The sequence below is a fragment of the Mauremys mutica genome, chromosome 12 (assembly GCF_020497125.1).
Source record: "Mauremys mutica isolate MM-2020 ecotype Southern chromosome 12, ASM2049712v1, whole genome shotgun sequence".
In the NCBI taxonomy this organism is placed as follows: Eukaryota; Metazoa; Chordata; order Testudines; family Geoemydidae; genus Mauremys; species Mauremys mutica.
The window spans coordinates 6,978,082-7,002,420 of record NC_059083.1 but is presented as its reverse complement, the minus strand read 5'-3'; the positions used below and the strand labels follow the sequence as shown (position 1 = coordinate 7,002,420).

Below are 24,339 nucleotides of genomic sequence, written 5' to 3'. Positions count from 1 at the left end.
ACGAGTGGGACCCTGCAGGGATCTGTTCTGGGTCCGGTTCTGATCAATATCTTCATCCATGATTTAGATAACGGCATAGAGAGGACACTTATAAAGGTTGCAGACGATACCAAGCTGGGAGGGGTTGCAAGTGCTTTGGAGGACAGGATAAGAATTCAAAATGATCTGGACAAACTGGAGAAATAGTCTGAGGAAAATAGGATGAAGTTTAATAAGGACAAAAGAAAAGTAACTCCACTTAGGAGGGAACAATCAGTTGCACAGATACAAAACGGGAAATGACTGCCTAGGAAGGAGCACTGCGGAAAAGGATCTGGAGGTTCTTCTTCGAGTGATTGCTCCAATGCATTCCAGTTAGGTGTGCGCGCCGCGCGTGCACGGCTCTTCGGAAGATTTTTACCCTAGCAACTCCGGCGGGCCGGCTGGGCGCCCCCTGGAGTGGCGCCGCTATAGCGCTGAATATATACCCCAGCCGGCCCGTCCGCTCCTCAGTTCCTTCTTCCCGCCCGTGACGGCAGTCGGAACTGTGGAGTGCTCAGTAGTCCTCCACATCCCTAGCTCTCTCTACTGCTTTTGTATATAGTTTTTTACTGTTAGTATAGTTAGTTTTAATAGTTAGTTAGTTTAGATAAGGATAGGGGGAGTATTTTCTCCCTCCCCCTCCCCGGTGCGGGCTCATGCCCAAGGCACCGGGCTTTAAGCCCTGTTCAACGTGCCAGAGGCCTATGCCAGTGGGTGACCCTCACGGCTCCTGCCTCCGTTGCCTGGGCGAGGCACACCGTACAGATAAGTGTGCCATTTGTTCGGCTTTTAAGCCGCGGACGCGTAAGGACAGAGACAGTCGCCTCAAGCAGCTCCTTATGGAGGCGTCCCTCCAGCCCCCGGCACCGTCAGCGCCGGCACCAAGGGCTTCTTCGGTGCAGAGTGCACCCGCGGCACCGACCGGCACCGTGGCCACGGTACCTAAACCGCCGCCGAAGACGACCCGGCACCGCTCGCTCTCGCCTGCACGCAAGCAGAGACTGGCGAAGGCTGTGGCGAAGGCACGCACAGAGTCCACTACGAGAGTGGCTGCGGCAGTGCGTAAAACGGGCCCTGAGCCCTCGACTCCGGCTCCGCAAGCGCCGTCGAGTCCGGCACCGCCACGCTCCCCGGCACCGACCGAGGTGGAGCCAAGGCTGCCTTCAACGCCGGAGACATTCTCCTCTGCCAGAGACCTCATCAGGCTCATAGAGGCTCCGAGCCTCCGGCCCCCGGCACCGCCGGTGCGGGCTGTTGTCTCTCTCGGCAAGCCAGCCAGGATGACTAGACCGCCCTCAGTTGACGAGCGGCGCGGAAGACGGTCGAGGTCCCGGTCCCGGTCCCGGTCCCGGTCCCGGCGCAGGTCCCCGTCCCGCCGCTCGGAGTCTCGTCGCCGCTCCTCCTCGCGGCACCGAGCACCATCCCGACGCCGGTCTGAGTCCCGGTACCGTTCTCGATCTCGGTACCGGTCGCACTCCCGGCACCGATCCAGGTCACCGTACCGTCGGTACCGTCAGAGGTCGTCTCGGCACCGCGACTCCCGGAGTCACTCCCGGCACCGCGGATCCCGGTCCCGGTCGAGCTCCCGGCGCCGGTCGAGCTCCCGGCACCGTCGGAGTCCACGCTCACGGTCACCGTCCCGTCGGCGCTCGGCGTATCGACCCTCGGTGCCGTCGGTGCATGGCCTCCCGCCGTCAGCGGTTCAGTCCGTCGGCACTACAGCACCGCCTTGGCCATCCCGCACGGCTTCCGTAGCCTCCGGTGCCGATGATACTACCCACCGGTGGCCTACCCCACAAGGACTTCCACATGAGCAGTGGGGCTACTGGGTCCCGTGGGGACAGCATGAAGGTCAAGGTATCCCGTTTCCCAGGAGGGATGTGACCACCAGCACCAGGGTCCCTGAAGCGACTATTAGTCGGCCGCCTCCCTCTCCTCCGCACGAGCCATCTGCTCATCCGGTCCGCCAATCGCCCACGCTTCACGGTTCGGAGGAGGCTCACCCACCGGACGTAGAGCCGGAGCCGGTTCTGCAGGGTGCATCTTCGTCATCCTCGCCGGACGAGGCGGTGGCAGGGGCTGCGACCAGCGAACCCCCGCCCATTGACCTCCGGGCCTTCCAAGACCTGCTTCGCAGGGTGGCGGCATCCATGAATCTTCCCGTAGAGGAGGTCCAGGAGGATGAGGACCCAATCACCAACGTGGTGGGTGCGGATGCGCCCGTCCGTGTGGCGTTGCCCTTCGTCCGGACCATTCAAAAGAACGCTACTACGCTATGGCAGACTCCCGCTTCTATTCCTCCCACAGCACGCGGGGTCGAGCGGAAGTACTCAGCCCCACCATCAGGCTATGAGTACCTTTACTCTCACCCAACCCCGGACTCCCTCGTGGTCCAATCTGTTAACGACCGGGAGAGGCGCGGCCAACCTGCCGCTGCGCCTAAATCCAAGGAAGCCAAGCGCATGGACTTGCTCGGCCGTAAGATTTATTCCGCCGGGGGTTTGCAGCTGAGGATCGCAAACATCATGGTCCTCCTCGCCAGGTACGTCTTTGACATTCTGACGTCCCTGGCGAAGTTCTCGGAGCTCCTGCCTTCCACATCACGCCAGGAGTTCTCCGCCTTGCTGGACGAGGGGAAGAAGTCCTCTCGGTCATCTATTACGGCCGCCCTCGACGCCGCGGACTCCGGGGCTCGGACCTTGGCATCCGGCGTGACAATGAGGCGCATCTCCTGGCTGCAGTCCTCCACCCTGCCGCCGGAGGTGCAATATACACTCCAGGACCTCCCCTTCGACACCCAGGGTCTATTTTCCGAAAAGACGGATGCTCGGATCCAGACCCTGAAGGACGGGCGTGTTGCCATCCGCACGCTCGGAATGCACACGCCGGCGACGCAGCGCAGGCCCTTCCGGCCGCAGCCCTCCCGCTATCAACAGCGTTATCGCCCCTACACCAGCAGACGTCCGACCCAAAATCGCCGTCGTCCGTCCGGCAACCGCCGCAACCAGGGCCAGGCCGCTTCCAAGACCCCGCAGGGGGCTAAGCAGGCCTTTTGATGGGACGATCGAGGACGGCCCATCACTCTCCCTACCGGATCCTTCCCCTATATTTTACAACCGCCTTTCCCATTTCTTTTCGGCGTGGTCCCGCTTAACATCGGACAACTGGGTGCTTCAAACAGTCCAGTCGGGATACCGCCTTCAATTTGTTTCGCCCCCGCCTTCCCACCCACCCTCCCTGTCCCTCTTCAGGGACCCCTCTCACGAGCAAGTCCTCTTGCAAGAGGTTCGGACTCTGTTGAGCGTGGGTGCCATAGAAGCAGTGCCTCAAGACAGGCGGGGCAGGGGTTTCTACTCACGTTATTTTCTCATCCCCAAGGCGAAAGGCGGGCTACGTCCTATCCTGGACCTTCGCGAGCTGAACAAATATCTGCTCAAGCCCAAGTTTCGTATGGTCACCCTGGGGACCATTATTCCTTCCCTGGATCCGGGAGACTGGTTTGCCGCCCTCGACATGAAGGACGCCTACTTCCATGTCGCGATCTATCCTCCTCATCGGCGTTACCTTCGGTTTGTGGTCAACAACGCCCACTACCAGTTCGCCGTGTTGCCATTCGGACTCTCCACGGCACCGAGGGTATTCACAAAATGCATGGCAGTCGTAGCTGCAGCCCTCCGCCGTCGTCAGATGCACGTCTACCCGTATCTCGACGACTGGCTGGTCCGAGCTCAGTCCCGTCAGCTCGTGATAGAACAGATGGCAGAAATTCTGTCTCTCTTTCAACGGCTTGGTCTTCTCATCAACACCGAGAAGTCCACTTTGCTCCCAACGCAGCGGCTGGAGTTCATCGGAGCGGTTCTCGACTCCACGGTTGGCAGGGCCTCTCTTCCCCGCGCCCGGCACCAGACGATGACCTCCATAATCCGGAATCTCGTCGCCTTCCCGACCACAACCGTGCGCTCCTGCCTACGCCTTCTGGGTCACATGGCCTCCTGCACGTATGTCACCGCATATGCGCGGCTCCATCTTCGCCCCTTCCAGTCCTGGCTCGCGACGGTGTACCGGCCTCATCGAGACCCCATCGACATGGTGGTCACGGTCAACAGGAAGGCCCTCGACTCCCTCCGCTGGTGGCTCACCCCGGAGGTCGTGTGTGCGGGGGTCCCGTTCCATCCTCCTCGCCCATCCGTTACGCTGACGACGGATGCCTCAGCGCTCGGTTGGGGGGCCCACCTGGGCGAGCTTCACACCCAAGGCCTTTGGTCGCCCCAGGAACTCGCGCTACACATCAATGTCCGCGAGCTCCGTGCCATCCGCCTCGCCTGCCGGACCTTCTGCTCCCACCTACAACGCCGTTGTGTAACAGTACTCACGGACAACACCGCTGCGATGTACTATGTGAACAAGCAGAGCGGAGCCCGCTCTTCTCCCCTCTGCGAGGAAGCGATCCTCCTGTGGGACTTCTGCGTGACCCACTCCATTCACCTAGAAGCGTCTTTTCTTCCGGGAGTGCAGAACACGCTGGCCGACCATCTCAGCAGGTCGTTTCTCTCCCACGAGTGGTCCCTTCGTCCCGACGTTGCACATACGATTTTCCAGAGGTGGGGGTTTCCCCGGGTCGACCTCTTCGCCTCCAAGGCGAACAGGAAGTGTCTCCAGTTTTGCTCGTTCCGAGGTCACTCGCCGGGCTCTCTGTCGGACGCGTTCCTGTATCCCTGGCAGACTCACCTCCTCTATGCCTTCCCTCCCTTTCCTCTCGTGCACAGAGTGCTCCAGAAGCTGAGGAGGGATCGAGCCACCGTCATACTAGTGGCTCCGGCCTGGCCGAGACAGCATTGGTACACCCTGCTGCTCGAGCTCTCCGTTCGGGATCCCATCTCCCTCCCGTTATGGCCGGACCTCATCACGCAGGACTTCGGCAGACTCCACCATCCGAACCTGCAGTCCCTCCATCTTACAGCCTGGTACCTGCGTGGTTGACCCACGCAGAGAGGGACTGTTCGGCGGCCGTGCAGCAAGTCCTGCTTGAGAGCAGAAAGCCTTCCACTCGCTCCACCTACCTGGCGAAATGGAAGAGGTTCGCGCTCTGGTGTGACCAACGAGGGCTCAACCCTTTCATCGTACCCGTCCCTACCATCTTGGACTACCTTTGGTACCTTAAGGAGCAAGGTCTGGCGGTCTCCTCATTGCGGGTACACCTGGCAGCGGTGTCCGCTTTTCGTCCTTCCCTGGAAGGTCGCTCCATCTTTTCCAATCCGATGGTCTCCCGCTTCCTGAAAGGCCTAGACCGATTGTACCCGCCGGTGCGGCGTCCAGCCCCAACCTGGGATTTGAACCTCGTCCTGTCCAGACTCATGGGTCCGCCATTCGAACCGATGGCCACGTGTTCTCTTCTTTACCTCTCCTGGAAGACGGCCTTCCTCGTCGCCATAACATCGGCCAGACGAGTCTCGGAGCTCCGGGCGCTGACGGTAGGTCCGCCATACACTGTCTTCCACACGGACAAGGTGCAGCTTCGTCCGCATCCGGCCTTCCTGCCAAAAGTGGTCTCGGCTTTCCACCTCAATCAGGACATCTTTCTCCCGGTCTTCTTCCCGAAGCCCCATGCCTCGCCAAGGGAACAACAGCTCCACACCCTCGACGTCCGTAGAGCGCTCGCTTTTTACATCGAGCGTACAAAACCTTTTCGGCGTTCTACACAACTCTTCATAGCAGTCGCCGACCGCATGAAAGGCGAGCCGGTCTCTTCCCAGCGCATCTCCTCCTGGGTAACTCAGTGCATCAGAGCATGCTACGAGCTGGCTCGCGTGCCCCCGGGCCGCTTCACCGCTCATTCCACGAGGGCGCAAGCCTCGTCTGCCGCCTTCCTGAGCCAGGTCCCCATCCAGGACATATGTCGAGCGGCCACATGGTCTTCGGTCCACACCTTCGCCTCCCACTATGCGTTGGTGCAGCAGTCTCGAGACGACGCAGCCTTCGGCTCAGCAGTTTTACACTCTGCCACGTCTCACTCCGACCCCACCGCCTAGGTAAGGCTTGGGAATCACCTAACTGGAATGCATTGGAGCAATCACTCGAAGAAGAAAAGACGGTTACTCACCTGTAGTAACTGTTGTTCTTCGAGATGTGTTGCTCCAATCCATTCCAGACCCGCCCTCCTTCCCCACTGTCGGAGTAGCCGGCAAGAAGGAACTGAGGAGCGGACGGGCCGGCTGGGGTATATATTCAGCGCTATAGCGGCGCCACTCCAGGGGGCGCCCAGCCGGCCCGCCGGAGTTGCTAGGGTAAAAATCTTCCGAAGAGCCGTGCACGCGCGGCGCGCACACCTAACTGGAATGGATTGGAGCAACACATCTCGAAGAACAACAGTTACTACAGGTGAGTAACCGTCTTTCATAGTGGATCATAAGCTAAATATGAGTCAACAGTGTAACACTGTTGAATAAAAAGCAAACATCTTTCTGAGATGTATTAGCAGGAGTGTTGTAAGCAAGACATGAGAAGTAATTCTTCTGCTCTACTCCACGGTGATTAGGCCTCAAATGGAGTATTGTGTCCTGTTCTGGGCGCCACATTTCAGGAAGGATGTGGACAAATTGGAGAAAGTCCAGAGAAGAGTAACAAAAATGATGAAAGGTCTAGAAAACATGATCTATGAGGGAAGATTGAAAGAACTGGGTTTGTTTAGTCTGGAGAAGAGAAGACAGAGGGGACAATTTTCAAGTACATAAAAGTTTGTTACAAGGAGGGAGAAAAAATGTTTTTTCTTAACCTCTGAGGAGACGACAAGAAGCAATGGGCTTAAATTGCAGCAAGGGCCTTTTAGGTTGGACATTAAGAAAAACTTCCTAACTGTCAGGGGGTTAACACTGGAATGAATTGCCTAGGGAGATTGTGGAATCTCCATTACTGGAGATTTTTAAGAGCAGGCTGGACAAACACCCGTTGGGGATGGTCTGATAATACTTAGTCCTGCCATGAGTGCAGGGGACTGGACTAAACAACCTCTCGTGGTCCCTTCCAGTCCTATGATTATCTCCTGCAAATGGCAATCAAACTTGTTTGTCTGAGCGATTGGCTGAACAAGAAGTAGGACTGAGTGGACTCGTAGGCTCTAAAGTTTTACATTGTTTTATTTTTAATGCAGTTATTTTTTTTACATAATTCTACATTTGTAAGTTCAACTTTCATGATAAAGAGATTGCACTACAGTACTTGTATTAGGTGAACTGAAAAATACTATTTCTTCAGTTTTTTACAGTGCAAATATTTGTAATAAAAAATATAAAGTGAGCACTGTACACTTTGTATTCTGTGTTGTAATTGAAATCAATATATTTGAAAATGCAGAAAACATTCAAAAATATTTATTTAAATGTTATTCTATTATTGTTTAACAGCACGATTAATTGCCTGACAGCCCTAGAGCGAAGACATTAAGTAGTGGAGAATCCAGCGCTTCCCTAGGGAATTTGGTCCCAGAGTTAATCACTCTCACTGTTAGAAAACCTGTGCATTATTTCTCATTTGAATTTGTCTGGCTTCAGTTTGCAGCCATTGGTCCTTGTCCTGCCTTTCTCTGTTAGTTTAAAGAGCCATTTAGCACCCGGAATTTCCTCCCAGGGCAGGTCCAAGTCACCTCTCAATCTTCTGTTTAGTTTCTTAAACAGACAGAGCTCCTTAAATATCTCACCGTGAGGCCTTTTCTCCAGCCACCAACCATTTCTGTTGCTCTTCTCCGCCCCTCTCTGATTTTTCAACATCCTTTTTAAAACATTGGCACAAGAAGTAGGATCACTAGTCCATTATCAGCCTCACCAGTGCCATACATAGAGGTTAAATCACCTGCCTCCCCCTGCTCAGAGCTCCGGTTTACACATTCACCAATTGTGTTTGCCATTTTTGTCACAGCATCGCAATGGGAGCTCATGTTGAGTTGCTTGTTCATTATCACCCCTTCTCCCCCAGGCTGAGATAATAACCTGCCTTTTCAATACATTCAGTGTAATGCATTGCAAAGGGAGACTCTTGTACCTCTCACTGGTCCATTCGCACAGCGGATAACAGCCTACTACTGCTGCCACCTCAAGTTCTATGTTGTGGCGCTAACTGTCCCCACTTCAAACCCAGCTCATAGACAATGAGGAAAGTCTTTATGTTAACAAACAGTTTAGTGGGGTTCAGGACACACCCACTGATCAGAGAGATCGCCTGGCTGATACAGGGACCCTTCATGTAATGAGGTGCACAGGGTTCCCCAAACAAGGGCTTAGTAAGTAAGAGCAATGGGCGAGCGTGGCTGAGCTTTCAGTCGCCGTCCCCAGCGCTGCACAGTCTCCTGCTCCAGCCACTGGTCTCTGGGCCACCAAATTCCCACCTTCACTTACACCCACCACACGGCTACTTTTAAGGCATTAAAGAACGTGACCTCCTCTGGCACCAGGCTTTAACTCAGGGGACACACGGCATTTCCTTTTCACCTCGGCTCCAGTGGTGAGGGCTGCTGGACAGGGCGAGCGAGACTTTGCACAGACACCTGGGAATGCAGATTGCTCATCTGTCTCCCTCATTCCAGCCCTTAGCGCAAGTTCTATCTCATCACCGTAGCTCCTGAGAATCTCAGTGCCAATGCACCTACGGTTAATATTATTAGCTGCAATAATTCCACAGTTAACTAAAACTGAAAATTTACATCATTTAAATCAGACTCCTAATCTTAATTGTTACTTAATAAATAAATCCATAAGAAAACTCTGTTGGGAAACTGCTACAGTTTACTTAGAAAGTGCACTTCTCCTAGATAGGTCATAAGGATCCTACCTGTCTGAATACTGGCTGCTCTTTCTTCCTTTGATCTGCAGAGTGACTGATGCTTTTCAGATATCAGTTGTGGGTACAGGAGGGTTTCAGTGCATCTTCTTTCTTGGCCCCAGCTACTGTTCTCCCTTTTTGTTGCACCAATAGTGGGTGGGTGTGTCTCGCTTTTTTTTTTTTAAATCATATGCGCTAGGGACAGTCTTGTCCTTTTCTTCTCTCCCGATGTCAGTGTAGACACAGGCAGTGCAAAATGTACTACGGTCATATAGTATCTCAAATGCAAAGCTGCATTTCTCTGATCAGAGGTTTGAAGAACAATGTGGATCTAACTATTTTACAAGATGTCTAGATTTCATTCCTGTAGTAACAGAACTGGTGATAGGAAAGCAGGAAGAGGTTTGTTTTCTGTTGTTGTTGGGGGGGGGTGCACACGTGCAGCTTAAATTGGTTTAAAACCCTAACTTTCAGTACACAGTGTTTCAAAAAATGTTAGCCTGCCAGCCTGTGATGTCTTTTGTTTAAAAACCCCCGCCATGAATAAAGCTACTTTAAGGGAAATTACTGCTTTGTCCAACCCTGAAGAGCTGAGATCTCTGCTCACCAATTCTCATAAAACTCATTTGTCATGAGTTTTTTGGTGACTTTAGTATTATGATTTATTTTAAATAACATTTCATTGATTTTTAAAATTAAATTAGTAACTGGAAAAAATGACCAGTATATTTTTTTTAAACCAGTGACAATTATAAACTAGTTTATTCTGTAATTATACTTTAGATTCTAGAAAGTAAATCTAAAGTTCTCCTACAAAATGCTGGCTGTGCAAACCCTTCCGTGGCTGGATCATTCTTGTGTTTTTATTTTAAGTACAAATAAATATGTATAACAAATTTAAAAGTATGTAGTCAGTAATTTGATGTCGGGCGGTGCTTTTTTTAATGTGTTCGCTCCCCCTGATGTTAGAACCTGGCTACGCCACTGACTGTGGGCAGTTCTGGTCTTCCACATTTGAATTCATCTTTCTTAGACTAGAACAGATGCAGAGAAGGGCTACTAGGACAATCTGAGGCATGGCCCTCCATGCCTCAGATTGTCCTAGTAGCCCTTCTCTGCATCTGTTCTAGTCTGAATTCATCTTTCTTAAATGCGGAAGACCAGAACCTTATGAGAGGAGCTTTAAGGAGCTTGGCTTGTTTACTCTAACCAAACGACAGCAGGGGGGAGATAGGATTGCTCTCTATCAATACATCAGAGAGATCAGTACCAGGGAGGGAGAGGAGTTATTTAAGTTAAGGGCCAATGTTGGCACAATTAAAAATGGATATAAACTGGACATCAGTAAATTGAGGTTTGACATTAGATGAAGGTTTCTAACCACCAGAGGAGTTTAGTTCTGAAACAGTCTTCCAAGGGGAGCAGTGTGAACAACAAAATAACTCATTTTAAGACTGAGCTTGATAAGTTTATGGAGGGGGCAGGGATTACAATGAAGTTGACTACAGTGGCATGTGGCCCATCCATGACTCCTATTAGCAAATATCTCCAATGGCCCGTGATGGGACACGAGCTGGGGAGGGCTCTGAGTTACTACAGAGAATTCTTTCCCAGGCGTCTGTCTGGTGGGTCTCGCCCACGTCTCAGGGTCTCACTGGTCGCCATATTTGGGGTCAGGAAGGAATTTTCCCCCAGCTCAGCTTGGCAGAGACCCTGGGGAGGTTTCATCTTCCTCTGCAGCATGGGGCATGGATCACTTGCAGGACTGAACTAGTGTAAATGGTGGATTCTCTGTCACTTGAAGTTTTAAAACCATGATGTGAGGACGTTAGTGACTCAGCCGGAGGTTCAGGGTCTGTTACAGGAGTGGGTGGGTAAGGTTCTGTGGCCTGTGACGTGCTGGATGGCTGAATACCTGTTTTAATGCTTATTATACAAAATGCCGTTTTCAGTTTTAACTGAAAAAATCCAGGGTTTTACAAAAGCTATTTGGTTGGGGCGCACGTGCACAAACTGACAAAATATTTCCAGCCACAATTATCGAGCTTCACAGACAGGCAAAGTAAGGAAAATGCTACTTGAGAACTGAGTAGGATTTGTTTGACGTGTATTTCCCATGTATGTTTTGACATGAGGTTATAAAGCTTTGTTTAAATCTCAACATCTATTGTCATTAATTATTGTCTGACTCCCCACTCCCCAATTAATTTCCCACAACTGCGAGCATTTACATAACATTTTTAAAGGCTTAAAACCCATAATTTTGCACAGCTGTGAACATTTAAAATTGATAAAAATATTTTAAATAAAGCTTAAAAATCAATATTCTGTGTCAAAATTATGAAAATCATCATCAATGTCCACCAGGCCTCGTTATAAACACAAGTCATTTAAAGTCCCCTAGGAAACAAATCCACCCACTGTGGTTCTGCCAGCCCAGATCCAGCCCTCATTGACCTTAACAGAAGCAGGCGAGTAGGGATTAGGTTCTAGTATGTCTACACTGGGTTCAAACCCAGGCTCAAGGGGTTACAAATAAGTAAGTCCCAGGGTAACAAACCCAGGATCTGCTCACTCAAGTTTGACTAACCCTGGGCTTAAACTGCCATGTAGACACACCCTTTAGGGCAAGACCCTAGATCTTACCTCTCAGTCCCAGCAAAGGATGGTGACAGCACTGACCTGCTGACCAGGAGGTCTTGGTTCAGTTTCCAGCAATGTCACAAGCTCCTGGCCTGACCTTGGGCTGGTCAGTTCATCTCTCTGTCCCTCACAGTCACCTACCAAACAGGCCCGTGATAACGCTTGCTTGGTGAGGGAATATTTCATTCCTATTCGGGAGGCTCAGACTCTGCAGTGACGAACAGCAGACACCTCCTAAATGCCCCACATCTGGAATAGGAAATTCCACCCACCTTCAACTTGGCTGCTACCCCAGAGAGGCAGGGCTGGAACAGCAGGTTTGGAAGCGAACGCTGGAGTGACATCTGTGTTCCTTCACAGACGCGCCGCTCAGTTCAGATCTATAGTTTGTATTCCTGGGCTGGGATACCAAGTACCGATAGCCAGATGAACACAGGACCCCTGTTTTTAAGGGAAAGGCTGAAAAGGTACTGGGGTTGCAGAGGGGCAGCCCAGGGGTAGGCCAAGACAGCAGGTCCAAACCACCCTTGCCTGTGATGAGGGGCTTGTACACTGCAGTCAGCCCCAGTGAAAGGGGGCTAGATGGTGACTGGCAGTAGCCGGTGAGGTGAGGTGGGGATAGTGGGTGGGGGTTCCCCAGGGTGGGGAGACCCAGAGAGCGGATGTACTGCCAGGGAGCAGCGCCCAAGGACAAGGGGCACCGGGTCCAGGAGGGACACAGGGGCCAGTGGCAGTGAGGCACCAGCCTGCAGAGGGCGCTCCGGGTCAGAACAGCTAATTCCCAGGACGGCCAACAGGAGGCGCCGCAGGGGTGAGTCTCACTCCGTCCCAGGCTCTGAACCCTGGGCACCGACAAAGAGACACGAGCAGAACTCGAAAAAGAGAAGCCTGTGCTGGCTGTTGGGACTTACAAGGCGGGTTCTGTTTATTCACCTCCTGGTTTCTCGGCCTTTCGGATTCATGTTTTCCAGCTTTTTCCACAGGCCACAAGGCCTAGAAACAGACCAGAAAGTGAACAAACAGTCGGGGTTCATGGCACGTCTCTCCCCCTCCCTGGCCTCCTCAAGCCCAGCCTCTCCATTCTCAGGCCTCCGGCCTGGTGCCCTGCTGCAGGGTGACAGCTGCTGGCCTGGCTGATGCCGCAGGGACTGAGCCCAGATCTCCAGCGCTAACAGCATGAACTGCTCCAGTGTGAGCTGAGCTGGGCTCAAACAACCCAGAGCCTCTGTTTGTTGGGTGCAGAGGAGCAGCCTGCAACACACAGTGCAGGATGGGCAGCTTGTTCCCAGCCGGCCCTGGAAAGGCCCCTGCACTGGTGAGGGGGATTTCTGGGGGATTCCCAAAGCAGGGGGGCCTTGACCCCTCCCCTCCAGCCCCTTTGCACCCCGACTCGGGCCCTCACTTTGCAAACAGCCATCGGACTCCTCTTCCCAGCCCTGCTGCCCTCTGCTCCCCCACCCGGCCCCATCCCACCCCGCTCCCTTAGCCCGGACCCACCCTGCCCGCTGCAAACCAGACCCCTGCTGCTGTCTGCCTTCCCCATGGAATGAGCCGCCTCTGTCCTTCCCCCAGCAAGCCTGGATCTCCCCTCCTGCCCCACCCCTCAAATCCAGGGGCCTCCCTCCCCCCATTCCCAGATCCACCCACCCCAGCGCTGCTGTTCCCAAAACAAGGGAGCCTCCTTCCCGCCATGCCGAGAGCCCCCCACCCTTCCCCAGCCCATCCGAGCAGAGCAGGGGGAGGCTGCTAGCTGGGTGGGCTGGTTATGGCTGCGGCTCTCCCTGCATGAGGCCGCATAGGAAGGGAGGTGATCCAGCAAACCCACAATCACCCGTCTGTTCTGTGCGGCCGCCCGGCTCCCATCCCCCACAGATGCCCCGGCCCTGCCTTCACTCGGGAACCGCCCCCCCCTTTCCCCTGGGATTGAGGATGTGGCCCAGCGCAGGTACATCCAGGCAGCTGGATGGAGACAAGCAGGCCCCAGGCTAACGGAAATCACCCTGTGTCCTTGTGACAGCCCCTCCCTCCTCGCTGCCCCCAGCAAAACAGACACACACACACGTTGCCCTGCACCCCCCCGGGGGTCCCACACTTCCCAGCCTGTGCAGGCCAAGCTCCCTGCACACACCGTAGGCTACCTGCATCCATCTATCCCACCCCACTCTCCCATCCTCCTTTATTGTAGGGACTCCAAGCAACTCCCGCCACTATGCCAGGGCTCTGTGTGCCCCCAAATTCCTCCCTCCCCAGATACAAGGATCCCCCTTTCTGCCCCCATGCCAGGGCCTCTGTGCTTCCCCCTCCCCACACACCAGCACCCCACAATGTCCCCTCCCCGCCCCAGGGCTCTGTGCTCCCCCGCCCCACACTCATTTCTTTACCTCTGGGCGATCATTCACCCAAGGTGCCAACCTGCCGAGCTCCCCGGGGACAGGCCAGAGCTGAGCTGGGCGGTGACGCTGGAAGGTGCTGCCAGCACCCGGCTCTTTGCTCCCCAGCCCAACCCCGCCCTCCTGCAGCCGATCAGCTGCAGCTCCCCAGAGTCAGCCTGACCCAGAGAAACGCCACCGAGCCGAGCGCTGCCCCCTGCTTGGCCGGGCCAATTCACCGCCCTGAACGCGCCTCTTCCCCTCCCTCGATCCGCTCCCCCAGGGTCCAACCCCCAGTCCCCCCCCGGGTGTTTCCCCCGCACCCCTGGGGGCGCGAAGGGGGTTTTCCCTCTTCTGCCTCCAGCAACCACATCCCTTTGAGAAATCCACTAAACCCCCCTCACCGCACCCAAATTCCCCCCCGGACACAAGGCACCGCTTACCCCGATCCCAAGCAGCTGCACCAAGCTGAATGCATCGCACCTGCTCCGTGCAGTGACTGATCACTGCAGCATTTCAGCCCCTCCTGAGCCCGCCCACTCCTTCTCCCATTGGCTGTTCAGGATGCCGATCGGAGCGGTAATGGCAGGAGGGGGCAGCAGAGGAGGAGGAGGGGGAGCTGGATGGACAGAGCTGGTGATTAGCTCTGTAGGATCTTGCTGGTCTCCGCTAGCCCTGCTGGGAAGCTGCTAAGCACTGGAATAAATTGCCTAGGGAGGTTTCATTCCCCCCCCCCCCCGGGGAATTTATCAGTGTTACCACAAGAAAAAACAGGTGAAAATCAGGGCAAAAACCAATTAATTTTTCTAGGGTTTGTTTTGGTGGATGGAAAGGGCGGGGGGGGGGGAGTATTCTGTAGATTGATACTTTGAATTCCGTTCACCAGTGCGGTTTGCTGCAGGACTGAAAGGGATCTCCAAACACACGGTCACATCTCTGTAATCCCCAAATACAACTTTTCATCTGAACAAACAGTTACTGTTGTAGACTTAGAACTATGATTTCCCTCCCATGGAAAATTCCACATTTCCAGCAGAGACAGAGTGAGGGGGTGTGTTCCAAATAGGAATTAATGGTAAGCTCTGCAATACTTTCCACAGAAGGGATTGTTAAAATATATATATTGGAAGAATTTTGCAAAAACGTCCAGTCCCACCTCTCCAGCTCCCTGGCATCCCACTGGGGGCAAACTTCCCAACAGGCAGGAAGCACTGGGAGACCCAGCTCCCCACCTGTTAGGATCTGAGGACCTGGGAGTCTGACAACTCAGGCTCCTGAGAAGGCCACCGGGGGGCTGCTGAGGAGCCAGACAGGCAGGAAGGGAAGTTTCCATCCAAACTTTAGTCAAAATAGACACGTCCCTGCAGAATGTCTTGATTTTTGATGAATCACCATTTTCCCGACAGGAAAAACGGCCTGTCAAAAAATTTCTGCCCGGATCCATTAGTGATTGTAACACACTGGCCTGTGCGGGGCACAGGTCGCTGCCTGAGCCTGCTCCACAGAGGATCGACGTCTGTTACACCTGTCGCTACAAAGCCCGGCCCTGCAGCTCCAGCCCAGGGCAGCTCACACATCTTGTTCTGAACATTCCCTGGCTCAACTCCTGGGGTATCAGCCAAGCCAGCGGCTGTCACAGCTCCACTGGGACACCCAGCGGCAATAAACACCCAGCTCTGAATGCAGGGACTGCTGCAGGACAGGCCCATCTCCAGGAGTCAGGTGGGGATTCGCACACTGCCAAGTAGCATCTGACAAAACAGCACATTTGTTGGGTGAGGAAGATTTAGGAAAACCTTAGATCCTGCAAATCCCACAAGAGAGACAGATTCCCCCCCTGCTACTTAGAAAAACAACAATAAGAGTCGGTTAATATATTACATATAAATATAAACAGAATTCAGCTGCAAGTGAGACAGACACGGTACATACATGTTATTACAGACCAAATGCATCACTCAGAGCATTTGCCCAGAAGCTGGGACCAATTTCTACACACTCAGGGACTGCAGTAGCAACAGGCCATTTACATTCCTGATACAGCGACAGGGTTTAATTTCCAGTTATAAATGGAGGTAGAAACAGCGTAACTGACACTGTTCCATCCTGTTACTTTTCTCTCCGTGTGGTTCCCCCTCGTCCTTCCTCAGTGTTTGGTTCAGACGCGGGAGAGGAGCCCCACGGTGAACCATCCGACAGCCAGAGAGACACAAACAGCCTTTGTCTGACAGAAAACCCGGTTCACCCCTTTGCCGGTGACCACCCGCCTGGACACAGACACTGGGCCCATGACGGTCGGTGTTTACACAGAACTGCTTGCACACCAGCCGCACGTGTGTTTCACAATGACAGTGGTGACCAGTGACACGTGCTTGAACATGAGACCTCACGCCCCAGGCACCCTCGCTGGCCCCTTTGCCAGGTGGCACTAAGGGGTCCCTGGGTCACACTGTGCGTCTATCGCGGGACAGTCCAGGGGTCACCCAGAGAAGAGAAGCAGAACGAGAGGTTCGCCTGGTCACCGTGAAACAGAAATAATAAGATGCAAATGCCAGAAGCCCCCTGGCTTAGACCAGTGGGTCTCAAACTTTTGTACCGGTGACCCCGTCCACACAGCAAGTCTCTGCGTGTGACCCCTCTTATGAATTAAAAACACCTGTTTATGTATTTAGCACCATTATAAAGGCTGGCAGTGGGGTTTGGGATGGAGGCTGACAGCTCACAACCCCCCATGTAATAACCTTGCAACCCCTTGAGGGGTCCCGACCCCCAGTTTGAGACCCCCTGGCTTACACCATTGGTTTGCAACCTTTCTTCATTTGCAGAGCCCTACAGCATTTCGAATGGAGGTGCAGACTCCTTTGTAAATCTTACACATGGTCTGTGGATCCCCAGGGTCCGCAGAGCACAGGAAACCACTGGCTTAGACAGTTAGAATGAAAGTCCTGCAACAATCTCCTCTCGTTGTTCTCTGGTTCGCTCCCTGACTGTTGTCTTACACTTAGATTGTAAAGTCTTTGGGGCAGCTCTTTGTTATATGTTAGTGTATTACTGTTTATTGGTACTTCAAGTGACACTTATCCCCAGTCATTTAATGTCACTTAACATCACCAATGGAGTGAAGCAGGGCTGCATAGTGGCTCCTACACCGTTTAATATTTATTCCCACTCCCACTTGAACGTGCGTTCCGTGATGTCCGAGGGGGTGTCTGTACTAGCGCCAGACAGGATGGAGGGGGGGGGGTTTAACACTGCATGGTGCAGAGCTCAGATGAAGGTGAAGGAGATCATCAGAAGGGACCTGCTGTTTGCAGAGGATGCAGCCCCTGTGGCTCACCGTGTTGATGTCCTGCAACAGCTTATTACCAAGTGCTCTGGGCTAGCGAGAAGCTTGAAGAAGACAGTTATCACGCCCCAGAGCCAGTTCCAGATATCACCGTAGGGGGTATTCGTCTGGATGCTGAGGACCAATTTTGCTACCTTGGCTCTGCCATTACCAGCCATGTAGATCTTGATGCTGGGCTCACTAGCAGAATCAGCAAAGCAGCCAGGAACTTTTGTCTTTTGCAAGACAGAGCCTGGAACAATAACAAATTGTCAATTAAAGTGAAAAGCTGTATTTCTAAGACGTGTGTATTATCCACTCTTCTGTATGACTCAGAAACATGGACGACTTACGCCAAACATAGCAGGAGATTAACCAGCTTCCATGTCAGATGCTTGGAAATTCTTCAAAGATGGCAACACAGGGTGACAAACGTGGAAGTGCTAAATCGTCCTGGCATGTCATTTATGGGAACATTAATTAGTAAGAAAGGACTCAGGCAGCTTGGTCATGTCACGTGAATGCCGGATTACATGATCCCGAAGAGTTTGCAGTACTTTGATGCTCGCGAAGGTTCTAGATAGAGAGGCAGGCCGCCGCACAGATCCCGGGATGCTTGCAAAGCTTAGTGTCCTTTGGAATCTCTGTGGATGATTGGGAAAGGAACGCAGAATGCCACGCCGGTTGGCAGAGTCAGCTTGTAGATGGAGCGAGGCATTGTGAGGAGGACTGGATCAAACTTTGTGATGATCGGCATCAGAGGAGGAAAGAATCTGCTGCTCGGATTCAGAGCGTTGCTAATGTGTGGGTGTGTCGTACCTGTGGACTGGACTGTCACTCGCCCATCGGACTCAGCAGCCATCAAAGAACTCACCGGCGCACATACCAAGCTCTGTAAAAAGCGACGGTGCCATTGCATTTGTATTGCAGTGGTACTTAGCCCCAGTCATGGAGCATGACTCAGTTGTGCTAGGGGCTGTACAAACACAAAACAGACACGCGTAAGACAAACGACAAGTAGAGCACATTGTAAAAGTAAGGTATTTTACAGAGTCTAGCACAATGTGAACTCTAAGTATCATACATTAAAATAATAATTTGTAATTCAGTCTCTAGGGGGCAATCCTGTACAGGGGACACTGGTATGACAGTGTCAAAGGGAGCTGCTCAGTCAAGTTAATGGGGCGCAGAACCTCAAAGGTATTTAGGTTCTCGTCTTCCACCTTTGAGTTCTGGACTTGTGAGTTTCTTCCAGTAACTTCAATAAGCTTTGGATGAGAACTTCTGTCAGGCTCCTTTTTTGCACCCCGCAGAGTGTGCTTTGTGTGAGTGTGTGTTAGTGCTGTGTGTGAGTGCTGTTATAACGAATGCCAGCCTCGTTATCTGTTTCTGGTAGAGTCCCACTAGTGCTGCTCAGGAATCTTTTGAAAAAGCAGCTTTCTGTTTGAAAATGCCAAGTCTGTGAATGCAAAACGTTTTGTGGAAACAGAGCTGGTTTCATGAAACATAGCCAGGACAGACTATGTGAGAATAGCCCAGGGGTCAGGGCCCTCACCTGGGATGTGAAAAAACCTCGGTCAAGTCCCTGATCTGTACCATTCAGAGCAGCGACTTACTTGCATCTCCTGCCTCTCAGGTGAGTGCACTCACTATTGGGGGGGGTGGGTTGCTCTCAGCTCGTTTGGGAACTTGTGAAATGGTTTCATCCCGATTTGGGACGGAATTTTTTTTTTTTTAAATATCAAGGTTTTTTGTGGGATGGGAAAACCATTTCCTGCCCAGCAATTTACAGGCTGCCCTGTACAAGGCACTTCTCAAACAGAGAAGGCAACTTTGTCCTGAGACTGCAAGCGATTCACAGCAGGGAATCTATGTTAAGAGGGAGGGAAGCAAAACATGTAATTTATCTACACATCAATAGACCAGATCAAAACCTTGCCATCAAAACAGTTTTCTTAAACAAAAAATGCCTTTTTTACAAAAAGAAAATGTTTAGTCCCCTTCCCCCCTCCCCAATATCTTCATTTGGGTTGAATTTCATTTCTTTTTCTTTGTTTGGACAAAAGATTCTTAAATGAAAAATTCTGGAAAGAACCACCCCACCTCCTTGCTACTGTCTCTCCTTCAAAAAATATTTTCAACATCCCTCCCTCTTGATGTGGGAAAAAGAGTTTCTAGAAGTGAGGAAGTAGGGTTGGTTGGTTTATTTTGCATCCCACCAAAACAAAGGTTTATTTACTTGTCTATTTTAAACACCAGAGTAACCCAAATGGGAGGCCCGGCTTAAGCGGAAGTTATTTTGGGGCAGGTCTCTGGCCTGTGTCGTACAGGAGGTCAGACGACATGACCACCGCCGTCCCTTCTGGCCTTGGAATCTACGACTCGTGTTCAGTTTTCTGTTTGTGTTTTGCTTTAGTTTCTGCTCCGGTTAAGGACCTTCAGGTTTCCCTCATCCCACAGTGGCAACTCCCCTTGTGACCCTTAGGGCAGATTTTCAGAGCAGCTCAGCTCACTGTATATGGCGTTGGTGAGCCGGACGCCGGACTGGTGCCTTTCTGGAAGACGGACGTTAGCCAAACAGAAGTTATTGGACTCAATACAGGGGTAAGTGGGGGAAGTTCTCTGGCCCGTGCTAGGCAGGCCAGACTAGATGATTTAATGGTCCCTTCTGACCTTAATCTACATGAATCTATTGAAAACCTGGCCACTAATTTTGGGAGTCATTTTGGGTTACTCCGGTACTTACAGCCCAGGGGAAGCGACTAAACCCTTCCAGGAGCTCTCCCGACCCAAACAATCTTAGCTCACAGCAATGAATTAAATGCAGATGATGAGAGATGCTGACTAAGTATCTCCCATTCACAGTTTCGGTCAGAATAAATAAAAAAAAAAAATAAATAAAGAATGGCAAAAAAATCCTGGAGAAAACACTGTGAAAAAATGTTTCTTGTCAAATTCTGATCAGATCTACTCAAAAACACACAAACACACACACACAAAGTTAATCAGAACAGCCATACAGGGTCAGGCCAATGATCCATCAAACCCAGTGTCCTGTCTTCCCACATTCGCAGGTGGCAATTGCTTCAGAGGGAATAAGCAGAACAGGGCAATTATCAAGTGATCCATCCTGTCATCCAGTCCCAGCTTCAAATGATGTTTCCAAGATCCACTGGCTACTTCTTACCCCGACTTTGGTTCAGTGTCTCTTCGGCCTTTTCCCAAGTGTATCCCACGGGTCTGTATCCTACACTCAGGGTCTCTGTCCCCCTGCAGTAGCTGCTGTTCACAAGGATAGCACTGTTCACAAGTCTGGTTCTTTAGCTCAAAGAGTAGCTCCTGTGTCTGCAGAGGCAGCGATCCCAGGTTCACATCACGGCAGATGCACTGGGTTAACAGGGCTGCAGATACGCTGCTGCAGTGTAGAGACTTGCTAGCGAGACAGGTGGTTTTCTTCCCGTCGCTACTGTAAATCCAGCTCCTGGCGAGACTGCAGAATTCTTTCATCGACCAAGCGGTGTCTACAAGGGGGCTGAGGTAGCTTCACTACGTCTCTCAGGGCTGTGAATTTTTTACACCTGAGCAAGGTATCTAGGTCAACCTAAGTTTTAAATGTAGAGAGATCAGGGTCTCTCAGCTCTTTGCACCCTAGTGTCCACTTCCCATCTAACCTGGATCCCCCCGCCCCCCACTGAGCAGCACAGAAAGGGCAGGAGAGGACACAGCTAGCGCTGGGCAAATCATGGATTTTTTCACATTGCTGGAAATTCCAACAAATCAAACAAAAAATTAGTCTTGGATTAAGTCAAGAACAATTTTGTTTCAAAATTCCCATTGCATCAAAAAGTAAAAAAAAAAATTGCTGAAAAAAAGTTTCATTTTAATTTTTAAGGTTTAAAAACAAAATTACAGGAAATTATGAAACAAAAAGCCCAAACCAGCAAAACGAAATGTTCAGCTTTTTTTGGAGTTTGTTTTTAGGTGGTTTGTCTGCTAAGTCGATTTGGCAAAACCGACACACATTCTCATATTGTTTTGGTGTCACCAGATCTGCATTTTTGGCCAAAAATAAAAAAGATTTTGTCAAAACATTTCACCTAGTTCAAGTTGCGACCAAAATTTATGACCTTTAGTTTTGTTTATCCAGTTTTGTCAAACCCAAAAATTCAAAAATCCCATAAAGTCATGACTTTTTTTAATACACAAATTGAGGTCTTTTTTCCGTAACTGTTTATTTTAAACCTGTGTTAGGGGTTCAAACTTTTCTCCACAACCAGGAAGGCTAGAAATAGTCTCATGTAATCACATGACTCCTGGGGCTAGAGATTTACAAAAACCCTCCAAATAAACTCACATTCCAGTAGTGGAATCTGGCTTTAAACTAGTAATTGAGACCCAGACCCTGAAAGGTATTTAGGCTCCAAGGAAACATTTGAGGTTCCAGGCCTGAGTTCTTAGCTCTTCTGTCCCCCATTCAATATCACTCAGGGGGATCCTCCCTTTAGAGCAACCTGTCCTTTCCGTCTCTTCTTTCTCCATCCTCCCCTCTCTGCTCTTTCTCCCCATCTTTGTCACTCTCTTCCTTTCTCCCCTCTGCAGCTCCAAGCTCTCATCCACTAGAAGGAGCTAAAATTAATTTACGAATTAATGTTGTCATTTTAGTGTCTGGCCAACCCGTCCTGGTCCATCCCTCCTGCTGCCATTCAGGCATCGCACCCAACCCTCACCCTTTGCCTCGCGGGTGCTGAGCCCACGGCGCCTTTTCGGGCTAGGCCCGGCTGGGTTTACATGGGTTGCTTGGCCATCAGACACTCACCTAACACCACCCCCAGGCCTGGCTTCAGGGGTGGGTCCAATATTCCTAATCCAGGCAAGGTTCGTGTGCTCATTTTTTGGGCTTTCATGAGCATCTTGCGCAGGATCGTTTTTAGTCTGGAACCTCCCCCCAGGCCTGTTCGTCTAGGGTGACCCTGCCAGGAGCACAAGGCTCCAGACGACATAGCCCTGGGGTTCATCGGAACACGCAAGCCCCTCCACCACGACAAGGTAACGATCCTCGGAGGAAGGCTATATGTTCTGGACACCCGGGTGCAGAGACGCAAGGATTCTTCAAAATCTAAATAGCTTCTTCACTTCCGGTATTAATGGAATATTAGATTTAAACCTCTAAAACCCGTGTTCGGTAGTACCATGGCAATGGAGTTATTATGCACTAGAGTTAGTGCAGTGAGCCTTGTAAAGATGGTTTTTCAGCTGGGATCTGGAGGGAGCAATGGTTGGAGAGGCAGGATGCTCTGCAAGAAATCGTGAATGTGTAAGTTCTGCATCCAGTGAAGAGGCTGTATTGGCCCTTTACGTGATCTTAGATGTTGTGTTCCCTCCTGTGGCGCTTGGCTTCCTTCTAGAGCACTCGTCCGGCCGGTTGCAGATGAAATGTCTCTCTGAGTAGCACCTGGAGCTGCTGACCCCATTTTCATCCAGGTAGGCGCACTGCCCTTCCCCTCTGACCTGAAACCTGCAATGAGAAGCAGTGTGGGGTTATCAGATGCAGCCGGCTCCCGTTCCTGCTCACGTACAGAGAAGCGATGTGGTCCAGTGCTGTACGACACAGGGGAACTGGGTTCTCAACCAGGCTTTGCTACTAATCAACCCTGAGCTAGTCACTTCTAGCTGTAAATATCACAGTGGACGCTGAGTGCCTGAAAATTAGGCTCACAGAGAACAGGAAACAGAGGCTGTGAAGTTTCTTGCAGGTCTTTCCAGTGTGTGAGGGGACATAGGCCTGGAAGGGAGCTCCTGGGTCACTGAGTCCAGCCCCCTGCTATGGCAGGCAACCCCTCCATATCGTCCTGTTCAGACTTCTCAGGCTCCGTATTCTATCTAGTTAGGTGGGTCGCCCCACGGCTCCTGCGGGGCGGCTGCTTCAGAGCCTCCCTCCTCTGATGGGCAGAAACCTGCTAATTTCAAGCCCCAAATTAATTCCTGGCCAGTTTATCCCTGTGTGATCTTGTGCCAACATTGTCCTGTAGCTTCAGTAGCTCCTCTCCCGCCCAGGTGTCTACCCCCGAGGTATTTACAGAGAGCAATGAGATACCCTCTCCTCTTGCTAGGCTCAACCAGCCAAGCTCTTTCAGTCTCCTGGTTGAACTGGTTAAAAGGCAGGGAACAAAGGGTAGGAATTAATGGTAAATTCTCAGAATGGAGAGGGGTAATTAGTGGTGTTCCCCAAGGGTCAGTCCTAGGACCAATCCTATTCAACTTACTCATAAATGATCTGGAGAAAGGGGTAAACAGTGAGGTGGCAAAGTTTGCAGATGATACTAAACTACTCAAGATAGTTAAGACCAAAGCAGACTGTGAAGAACTTCAAACAGATCTCACAAAACTAAGTGATTGGGCAACAAAATGGCAAATGAAATTTAATGTGGATAAATGTAAAGTAATGCACATTGGAAAAAAATAACCCCAACTATACATACAATATGATGAGGGCTAATTTAGCTACAACTAATCAGGAAAGAGATCTTGGAGTCACCGTGGAGAGTTCTCTGAAGACGTCCAAGCAGTGTGCAGCGGCAGTCAAAAAAGCAAACAGGATGTTAGGAATCATTAAAAAACGGATAGAGAATAAGATGGAGAATATCTTATTGCCCTTATATAAATCCATGGTACACCCACATCTTGAATACTGCATATAGATGTGGTCTCCTCATCTCAAAAAAGCTAGACTGGCACTAGAAAAGGTTCAGAGAAGTGTAACTAAAATCATTAGGGGTTTGGAATGGGTCCCATATGAGGAAAGATTAAAGAGGCTAGGACTTTTCAGCTTGGAAAAGAGGAGACTAAGGGGGATATGATAGAGGTATATAAAATCATGAGTGATGTGGAGAAAGTGGATAAGGAAAAGTTATTTACTTGTTCCCATAATATAAGAACTAGGGGACAGCAAATGAAATTAATGGGCAGCAGGTTTAAAACAAATAAAAAGTTCTTCTTCACACAGCACACAGACAACCTGTGGAACTCCTTGCCTGAGGAGGTTGTGAAGGCTAGGACTATAACAGGGTTTAAAAGAGAACTGGATAAATTCATGGAGGTTAAGTCCATTAATGGCTACTAGCCAGGATGGGTAAGAATGGTGTCCCTAGCCTCTGTTTGTCAGAGGGTGGA

The 24,339-nt window shown here is 51.3% G+C and overlaps 1 protein-coding gene across 1 annotated transcript in view; it reads right to left on the bottom strand.

Annotated features, from left to right (window-relative positions):
• Positions 1-15,430: 15,430 nt before the first annotated feature.
• LOC123346036 (C-type lectin domain family 2 member D-like) overlaps positions 15,431-24,339 on the bottom strand; it is a 55,407-nt gene continuing 46,498 nt past the window's right edge. The window contains exon 4 of the mRNA XM_044983235.1: positions 15,431-22,684. Coding sequence (XP_044839170.1) covers positions 22,522-22,684 — 163 coding nt within the window. The 3' untranslated portion in view covers positions 15,431-22,521. The remainder of the gene's footprint in view (positions 22,685-24,339) is intronic.